This window comes from Anabrus simplex, chromosome 1, assembly GCF_040414725.1.
Source record: "Anabrus simplex isolate iqAnaSimp1 chromosome 1, ASM4041472v1, whole genome shotgun sequence".
Lineage (NCBI taxonomy): Eukaryota > Metazoa > Arthropoda > Insecta > Orthoptera > Tettigoniidae > Anabrus > Anabrus simplex.
This window is the reverse complement of record NC_090265.1, coordinates 390,225,932-390,236,985: the sequence shown is the minus strand read 5'-3', so window position 1 is coordinate 390,236,985 and position 11,054 is coordinate 390,225,932. Positions and strand designations below refer to the sequence as shown.

The window sequence follows — 11,054 nt, the reverse complement described above, 5'->3', positions numbered from 1 at the left end:
GTTCTATCATAAGATTTCTCTTTAGGAGAAATGTCTCAACTAGTAACATCAGTTGACCAATACTATACGTCGACATACTGATAACGTTCAACAGCAAGTGTAGGAATGCAATATTAATAACGCTAATAACTGCACTTCCCCTCATTATTGTTTACCAAGCTGTTTCAAAGGAATCCCTGGTCTGTCAAATCAAAGTGGGACTCCATCAATTCCGTAGGTTCAAGGTTTGCTAAAAACATTGCAAGCGTGCTTGGCACATTTCTGTGAAGCAGAATGTTGGCTTTATTTATACAGTCTCAGCAGGAATGTTTCATTCTAATGGTTTAGGGATTGACGGATTGAGTATCCCTAGCCAACTGACCAAAGGGAGGGCCATGACTCAGAATATGTCCAAAATGCCTACATGAACAATATCATGAATTACTCGAGAGATATAGCTTCAAAAGAAAAGGCTTCTGAGAGCATAAAATACAGTATTTGGATCATTTAATAAAAAATTACATGGGCACAAAATAATAGACAAAGGTGTGTAAATAATGTTCTCATTCACTATCCAGTTTCCAAACTCTTAATTAACTTAAACCATTTGAACAAGATTACTGGAAATCTAAGTTTGTCATGCAAGATATTCACCATGATAAACAGAAAATCTTTGAAGGATTTAGAAGTATACAACAATTATCAGATTATGACTTTTATTTATATAGAATATCACCAGATCTCAATTTGAGACATATATATAAGATACAGAAAACTAAACATGTACAATCCACGACCACCAGACATCCATTATCTCTTTTCAAGGTCCTTAAACTTGGCTTCTAGTCTCTTGGAATAGGCATCAAGCTTGAAGGCAGCTTGTTCCAGTTTGGCCACACTATCATCTATCTGATCTATCTGCTCCAGGTAAGGTTGTAGACTGCGATCTGAAACAGGTTTTTGTCTAGAATAGCAGTTGTTTATCCTCTCTATTTAAATTAACTACACTATTTGTTCTTCAAGACTGACATTCATTATATATAGTACTTGGCATATAAAGCTATACACTAAAAAGCAAATATTGCCACCCTATTATCTTTTTTTTAATGCCTCATCACTCTTGCCAACCTGACTAGTTACATATTGAAATCATGAGACATAACCTCAACAAACTAACTTCAATGTAGCCATGTAACTTCAATGTAAATATCAATAATGGAGGTTCCCTTACCCAAACAAATTATCAATCAAGATAAACAAAATTAAATCAGTTTTCAAGCTCAATGAGGAATTAAGGAAATGCACACACAATCTCACCCTCACTTAAATTAATGTAATATATTTCTAACCTTATTTTGATATACGCATTACTATAACTGTATACTTCAGGGTTTGCCTGGTGTAAATAATTCAGCTACCTTCTTGAAATTTGCTATTGCTTGTCAGATTAAAGTGAAAATACACTGTAATAATACACACAAGCAAATATATAACATGTACATCTTCTTCTTCTTTCCATGGCACTAGAGCCCTTGGCCTACCAAGCGACCGCTGCTCAGCCCGAAGGCCTGCAGATTACGAGGTTACAATTTATTAAAATTCGTATCCACCTTATTGGTTCAATACGGACAAATTATGAAATTTATCTACTTAACAGATTACGAGGTGTCGTGTGGTAAGCATGACAAATCCTCTAGCCGTTATTCCTGGCTTTCTAGACCGGGGCCGCTATCTCACCGTCAGATAGCTCCTCAATTCTAATCACATAGGCTGAGTGCATCTTGAACCAGCCCTCAGGTCCAGGTAAAAATCCCTGACCTGGCCAGGAATCGAACCCGGGGCCTTCAGGTAAGAGACAGGCACGATACCCCTACAACACGGGGCTGGCATGTACATCTATCTATATATATAGAAAATAAGAGTTTTGTCTGTACATTGCTCAGAATTTAAAAAGGATAGAATTTCTGTATCGGTCGTGTCCACAGTAACAAGGAAATGCAATTTTTACTTTTCTGTAATTTCTGTCTGTATGTATGTGTGTGTGTATGTATGTATGTATACGCATCACGAGAAAACGGCTGAAGAGAATTTAATGAAAATTGGTATGCAAAGTCGGGGAATAAGTAGCTACAATCTAGGCCATAAATAATTTTATTCATGCTGACTGAAAAGGTAGTTTAGGGGAAGGCCTAAAATTTAATTCTTAAATATTTATCTTATTAGGGGTCATATCTTAATTAAAATCAGTATGCAATCAGGGAATAAGTCACTATAATCTAGGCTATAAATCTTTCATTCACGCTGACTGACATGGTAGTTTAGGGGAAGGCCTAAAATGTTATTCTCGAATATTTATGTTATTAATGGTCGTATCTTAACGAAAATCAGTAGGCAAAGTCGGGAAATAAGTCACTACAATCTAGGTTATAAATAATTGTATTCAAACTGAGAAAAATGATAGTTTAGGGGAAGTCCTATAATAGAATTCTCAAATATTTATGTTACTAATGGTCCAATCTTAATGAAAATCGGTATGCAAAGTCGGAAAATAAATTGCTATAATCTAGGTCATAAATAATTTGATTTACGCTGAGTGAAATGATAGTTTAGGGGAAGGCCTAAGATTTAATTCCCAAATAATTATGTTGTTAGTGGTCGTACTGATAAATACTGCACAACTAAAGTTATATAGTAATAAATTTCTGATCATTTATACCTTATACATTGTTACCATACCGGCTATGATCAAAGAGATATTCATGAATTTGGATTTTTGTTACCAAGTCCATATCAACACCGAGTCACAAGAAAATGGGTAAACAAGATTTAATGAAAATTGGTATGTTAAGTCGAAGAATAAGGAACTACAGTCTACGCTATAAATATTTTTATAAGACGCCCTAATATCACAGAGTAGAAAGGAAACTAAATGTGAAGGCCTAAAATATAGAAAGCTCATAAAATTGATCACAATAACATTACTTTGATCACTGTTTGTTGTGATGTGCTTTGTGTCTTCTGTTGCCATTCATCTCCGATAGATAGGATTACTGCTGCGTACAGAGTATTTTTTTTTAATTTGCCTTACATCATACTGACGCAGTTAGGTCTTATGGCAACGATGGGATAGGAAAGGTCTAGGAGTGTGAAGGAAGCGGCCTAGCCCTTAATTAAGGTAAAGCCCCAGCATTTGCCTGGTGTGAAAATGGGAAACCACGCAATAACATCTTCAGGGCTGCCAAGAGTGGGGTTCGAATCCACTATTTCCCAGATACAAGCTCACAGCTGCATGCCCCTAACCACACGGCCAACTCGTCCGGTTGTACTGAGTGTAACAGTCTGCCTGAATATTGGCGGGAACTAGCTCGGGAGTTAGATAACTTTCTTCTTTAGCATGCCATTCCTCTGGTTCCTAAATTTTCTAATACTACTGGTACGTAACGCACTGGTTCATCATAACATTCGAGCTGTTCAATTCCTACTCTGAGGCACTGATGGGAATGAGCAGTGTGCATATTTAATGGAATAATGGCAGAGGAGTGGTCACGGCTGTCTGCGGCCTGGTCATTCCAGCTCTGGAACTTTGGACTGTTAGATCGGCACCATAGCACTACTTTTTAAAAGTGAGAAAATGTGCGGTTTTTCATTTGATAGAGTATTTTATATGATAACATTGCTTTTAATCGATACTTTCCTACAGACGTTTTTGTAATGACCTATGTTGACTTCAGTTAGGAAAGCCACGAAGTCAGTCTTTCAGAGAATCCCGTAGCAAAGCACGGGTACATCAGCTAGTTTATTCTATAAGTCAACAAGAATACACAAAGGCTAGGTCTAGGTTAGGTTAGGTTGTATTGATAAAAAAATTTCCTTCCATTTCAACTGAACTGATCTTTATACAGGAGGTAATGTTGCTTTCCTCTTCGGAGAAGTTCTTACAAATTCTTCTTGTTTCTTATATATCCTAATTGCATTCTATAGATATGAATTGATGAAATAAGACTGTATTATTAACTCACTGCGGACCGTGGACGGCGTAAGACGTTTAATGTTCCGCGTGAAGCAATGCTGTTTATATTCGTCATCTATGCATTCTTACACCTTAGTCAGCATTACTGTTTGTAGCAGGAAGTTGGTTGATCTTTTTGAGATAACCCTCGCGTTGTGTGTGCTCATGTTTATCTAAGCTGTTTTAGCAGGAATATTTCAGCACTTCCTCGCGCGTCAAGTCGATATTTGAGATTCCAATGCAGTGCGTGTCGTTCTTACCAGGTATAGTATAATGGCTTATAAAACACAGTTTCTTGCGGAAGATTAATTATTAGATATTGTTCACAATGATTATTCTGGTGATGAACTTAATCCTGAAATAGACTCAGACAGTGAAAGTGAGAGTGACGAGGAAATTCCGATTCCCGAATCCGATAGGCCTATAGAGGAAAGTGCCCGATACATATCATCCTAGTTATTGTCCACCTCTTCCACCATTTACAGAGAATTCATGTATAAACGTTCAAATAGAAAATAAGCAGGATATTTTGAGTTACGAGAGTATTTTCACGAGTGACGAATTTTATCAGTATGTGTGTGAGCAGACCAATCTATACGCGAGACAAGTGATAAGTGCGGCGCCCCGGCCTTTCACAAAGAATTCAATCATGCAATCGTGGAAACTGATTAGTCCAAAATCCTGATATAAAAATGTACTGGACCGAAGACCCTGTTTTTCATACTCCGATATTTTCTAAAACAATGTTCTGAATACGCTTCCTTCATATTCTTTCATTTCTTCACTTCAGTGACAGTAATCATTATGCCGAAAATACAGATAGGCTGTATAAAATTAGACTATTTTGAAACCTGTGACACCAGATATCACACCCTAAATATTTGCTAGAGGTAAGCACAAAATATCATTTTTCTAACATTTATAGTTTAGGAGTAATTTTAAATTGTATTAAGTGATGCACATCAAGAGGGCCGGGCATGAAAATGGCTGGTCCAGGCATTCAAGTGTCCCGCTCAGAAGCAGGTACTGAACGTGTTAAAATGCTGTGTTCACGTTTAATACCAACTACATTTTAAATGCATTATTCACACATGCCACAATTCTACTTACCTGGTACGAAGGTCGATCAAATATAAACAGGATTTTTGTTCCTGAACATCATAATACCAATATAAATGGTCTGTTATTGGACCACATTCCCTGTGGGAATCAACACCTGCATCATTTCCTGAACATGAACAGTTGGTAGGACTGGCCCCGCACTTCTGCTATGCTTGAACAGGACCGTTAGGAGTGGGGAGAGCATGCCGTTTCATCAGTAACGCTCACAATGTCGGAGCAACAGGTGCACCCCTCCACTGCGCAACACATAATTATAAAATTTCATGCCCATGAAGGAGTTACAACAGCAGAAATTTGCCAGAGATTGACTGCACAGTTCGATGATTAAACACTGTCAAGGGCGCATGTGTTTGCGTGGCATAAAAAGTTCAAGGAAGGACGAGAACGTGTGGAAAATCAGTAACACGATCGTCGTCCTCAGACCAGCACTACAGATGAAAACATTCGTGCGGTTAAAGACATTATTGCTGACTGATGTTTTCCATGAGTGACGCACAATCAATACTGCTTCCCACTGCAAGCTATTGAACAAGGCGAGGGTTGCATATCGCTGCAAAAGACGAGACCAACCGATTCGACAGGTCATCTTCCTCCATGACAATGTGCGATCCCATACTGCAGCTCTAACTGTCTCCAAGCTACAGGAAATGCACTGGACTACACTTGATCACCGTCCTTACAGCCCGGACTTATCGCCCTGCAATTTCCATTTGTTCGGACCGCTTAAAGAAGCTCTAGGAGGGAACGATTTGAAGATGACGAGTGTGGAAGACCTCGTGTGCAACTGGCTGGTGACACGACCCTGTTCTTTCTCCAATGAGGGCATCAAAAAGCTGCCCATACGCTGGGACACATACATTTCCAAAGCAGGAAACTATGTGGAAAAGTAAATTGTAATTGCCTTGTTTTTTTCAATAAATGAATTTAAATAAAAAATAAAATTCTATTTATATTTGATCCTCCCTCGTATTACCCAAACAGATTTACAATCCTACAGAAAAAGAAAATATGCTTTACTATCTCTCGAACAGCAAAATCATCATTTTAAACTGTACCTCCCTATATATTTCAAATGATTTGCAGCGAATTTGCAGCAGACGACTCATAGGAGGCCATCGGACTAACCTTTCTTCTCATATTTGTCTCAAGATGATAACAAATTACATGTTTCATGGTACATAACCTCTGAATGTGATTCACTCCTAAAATTTGAGGTTAAAGTGTCCTTGGCAGTGTTTAAACATAGCTGGCTGGAGATCGGGTTTAGACAATATTTAAGTGATAAATAACCTCTTTACAAAGGTGAAATTAAGTGTATCCTCCTAATTCAATACATCATATAATTCCATCATTAGATGGAGTAATCAAATTCAACATGTTTCAGCTTGTTTGAGCCATCTTCAGTGAAAAGAAAAAGGGGGGTTTTGAACTAATTTACATAATACAAGCTAAAAATGTGATGTACAAGAAAAAAGAATAAAATCCAGGCCAGTGAAATGAAATTTTTAAAAAGTATAATAAGCAAGATGAGGAAGGACAGAGTAAAAAATGAGGATGCACAGAAGGAAATCAGAGTGGAAAAGATTAACAGAATGGAGAAAAAAAAATAAACAGATGGTTTGGATGTGATAAGAGGATGAAAGAAGGAAGGATACCGAAGCTGACAATGAGATACCTAGATAGAAGGAAGGAGGGCAAGAGAGGAGCCAGACTATTTTTATTTATTTTTTAAATGCTATTTGTTCGGGGCGTCGACCTAGAAAGATCTTTTGCCCCTACTTGCACCATATGTTATGAACCTGCATGTATTGGGAAATTACGGAAGTGTAAAGTGTTGAATATGAGGAAAGGAACATTAAAGATGACACAAACACCCAGTCCCCAGGCCAGGGATATTAATCATTTATAATTAAAAACCCCTGACCCGGCCGGGAATCGAACCCGGGGCCGCTGGGTGACAGCCAGACGCATTGCTGACTACATTGCGGGGCCAGACAGAGCCAGACTAAGGAGGCTGAAAACAATCAAGAATAACATAATCAGAAAAACTCTGGATTGGAACACAGTTAATGAGGAACAATAGTGGTTGGAAAGAGAATGATGGAAACGTGTCATACACATACCAATCTAGCAGGAGCTGGACAAGGGCAAATGATGATGATGATGATGATGATAATTGCTGTGACTCAGTGACTGGATGTTTGCATTTGTTTCCATACACTTCTCTTCATCTATATACAACACACTACATTACCAACCACTGCAGAAATTTGTAGTAGCGAATACATCCCTCCACATAGGGTTGGAGGCAGGCAGAGCACCCAGCCGTAAAATACTGCAAAATACGTATCAAGTGCCAATGCTAATGAACTGGGATAAAGGCCATGAGAAACAAATATTTATATATTTATGATGTAAATTTCTGATGCCACAGCCTAATTATTAAAACTTGGGCAACAGCTAAGGGACCAAGTAAGTTGTTTCAAGAGTCAGGATACTATGGAATAGAAGACAGCATCTTCTGATCCATGGCCCCACATGTTCTCAGGCAGCTAGAACTACCCAATCCACTAGCAGACCCTACACCATTAAGCGTAAACAAGTTTTCACTGGAACCATGAGTGTAAGACGTCACCTTGCTTCACAGCAATCTACTGAGTCACTCAATGTTTTTAGTAAGCCTCTGACCTATGGGATTGATGGAGACCCATATCCACCTGACAGGCCAAGTACAGACAGGCCAGGGACACACTTTGGAAACAGACTGATAAATGGGACAGAATTTAAAGTAGCCTATGGGAGAAAGGAAGGAAGAAAATTGGCCAGATTCAGCAATGTGGACATGTTAAGAATTAATTATATTTGGCTAATGGGCATGATAAGGAAGAAGTAGGAGATCAGAGGTGTTATTAACACATCCTGTCCAACCATCAGCTTTGCTTCATATAGTGCTCCATCCAAATCTGCATGCAATAGTTTACTCAGTAGTCGATAGATTGCTTCAGCTGTCTCTGCTTGAAAGCTGAGTGTTAGAGCAATACTCATTTTAAATTATATGGTTGGAAGGCCTGGCTCAGTAAAGATGAGAGACAGGTTTTTGAATCACGTGATCAGGATGCAATAGTGCTGACCCCAACAAATTCGGAAAATGGCCAGGAAGAAGATCAGGACACAATACATCAAATATTTTCAGACAGCCAGGGTGATTGTGGTGAATGTTCAGTATGAATCTTCAAGTGACTTTATCATTAGTAGTGAATGTGAAGCTTAAGACACAAAAAAAGCAGGTGAAAGTAAGTAAATCTGGTCAGTCTAAGTCCAGTACAAGTGGAAACATATCCCAAGAGTAGTGATGAAGAAGGTGTAAATAGAGCTGAAAATGTAACTCTTTGTTCTACAGTTAAGAACTGCATTTATACGCCTAATACACAGACAATGAAGTCTAAAGACAGAGAATGCATTAAATGACAGGTTAATAATCTTCTGGACATTTTGCAGTTTGCTACACAATTCATGACAGAAGAATGGTTTTAAAGACTGTTTGATGAGACTAATAGGCATTACAGGCAAAATCCAAGACAGGTACTTCCCAAAATGGTAAGAAGCATCTGTCCAGAATAAGAAAAATGTTTATAATGGTAAGAAGTACCTGTCCAGAATAAGAAAATTTCCATAAGTATCTGGACACTAACATGGCAAGTCAAGAACCACTTCTGCGTTTTGTATCAGAAAGAGTACACAACAAGAGGAAAGCTGTTTCCTCCGTTATCTTTGGCACGTCAGGCTATACAAGGGAAACTGCTTCACGAAGTACCATACGCTGAAGAACTTTTCTTTTTACAAGTTGTTTTATGTCGCACCGACACAGATAGGTCTTATGACGACGATGGGACAGGAAATGGCTAGGAGTGGGAAGGAACCAGCCATGGCCTTGATTAAGGTACAGCCCCAGCATTTGCCTGGTGTGAAAATGGGAAACCACGGAAAACCATCTTCAAGGCTGCCGGCAGTGGGGTTCGAACCCACTATCTCACGAATACTGGATACTGTCCACTGAAGAACTGTTTAAGAATTACGTATGTCTATTATATATCCTAAAAATTCTGTGATTAGTTCTTGTACAACCATGAGATATTTTAGAGTCGGGGAACATTGATCTAAATAAATTTCCAGTGTGGTCTGAAACTGATAACGGAATATTATGCTCCAAAAGAAATGATGTGAACAGCAATTCAGCATTTGTCACCGCAGTTTCATTACTTTTTATGAAGAACGATGAAACAGACTGGTTTTGTAATTTTGATTCACCGTATGTGTGATGTTTCTTGAATTCTATGCATCTTCTGCAATCATCTCATCCACTGTGGGCCACAGAGAAATCACACGAACACACACTGCAGAACACATGGTTTTCACTAACATGTGAAGCAAGTAGGCATGACCATTCCTTTGTGTAACCATCTCGATATTTCTGTAACACTAATATCTTCATTTTACAAAACCAATCATTTTGTTTCGAATCAACGACTAGGATAATTAGAACTTGAAACACGCTAAATATACCACTCATGTCTACGCACACAACCAAGAGAGAGAGATGAATGTGCGCAATGGAGAACAGCAGAGTAAGGAATAGAGCCTACTTCACAGCCAACTTGATGGGTCATTCTAGCTAAGAGAGCAGCGTATATCTATGTAGGTGACCGTGATTTCACAATGCTCATGGGAAACGAAAGGAAGTGAAGACTGCCAAATATGTTTAGTTGCCAACTTACAAACATTGAAGCGAGGAGGGTTGACCAGTAATGCTCTAAGGGATCGAACATGTTTTACTTCTTTCCTTTTTTTTTCATAGAAATTAATTTTTATCACGATAATGTTGTTTTTCCGTAATAATTTCCCCTTCGACCGTAATGCTGTAATCGCGAAGTGAAATCCATAATCATTACGGACAATCCATAATAGAAAGCACTTCTGCTTACCCCACATCCACACGACTTCTCGTCAGATGACCATTGTATATGAAGCTGTGCCTATGAACCAGCTTTAGTGAGAGGGGATGACAGAAATGCTGGATTTTAAACTCATTTTGTAATTATTTCAATTCAGATGAAAAAAGAGTTCCACCTATTCAACACACATCATTATAGAAACTATAGGTTAAAACACCATGGTACTGGTTTCGACTTTTCTTTGAAGTCATTTTCAGCAATGAATCTTAAAAACTGACATGACAATGACACAATGATATACTGTACAATGAAGAAAAATAAAACCTGCTGATATTTTAAAATACATATTCTTGGTTTATGATTTATGTTATGATAATAAATAGTCATCAAAAATCCTATATTAAAATTTGAAGATAACATGTGTAGTTTGTCTATGAAACCAAAGTCATCTAGATGTGAAGCTACGAGGGGCATACTATATTGTTTTACACTTTATTTTTTGTATGTCCGGGTATGGTTCACATTTCACTTTTGAACGTGATGACTAGAGACGGGAATTTGCCTATTTGCCTATTTTATTCCTGTGTTCATAAACGTAGGCTTTTGAGATATAAATCCGTTTTAGGGTCTTTTTAGCTATTTTTCGTTGGTTTTATTGTGCCTATAAATGCCTATTTCAGGGGTTTGTGCCTACTTGTAGTATAATTGCCTATTTGATGCCTTTTGACTGTAGTTTTTAAAAGCAGATTTTTTTCCAGCGCATTATATTGTAGCTAGTGTGCTCGGCAGAATTATCTTCTCTTTTCTCAATATTTGTTTAACCCACGAACAAAAATGGGAATTCTCAGAAGTCACCAGAAATAGTTCTAGGGAAATTTCCATCAGGAGAAACAAGGAACAATTTGACCTCAAAGTCTTCAACCCCTCCAACCTCCTAAGACATATGCGAGAACCAGTCAACGTCGAACTATGTTGCACAACCCATATGCCCT

At 38.2% G+C, this 11,054-nt stretch overlaps 1 protein-coding gene across 1 annotated transcript in view; it reads right to left on the bottom strand.

Annotated features, from left to right (window-relative positions):
- Positions 1 to 469: 469 nt before the first annotated feature.
- Positions 470 to 11,054, bottom strand: part of Blos2 (biogenesis of lysosome-related organelles complex 1 subunit 2) — a 54,321-nt gene continuing 43,736 nt past the window's right edge. Inside the window, exon 4 of the mRNA XM_067143380.2 lies at positions 470 to 926. Within this exon, the coding sequence (XP_066999481.1) occupies positions 790 to 926 (137 nt within the window). The 3' untranslated portion in view covers positions 470 to 789. The remainder of the gene's footprint in view (positions 927 to 11,054) is intronic.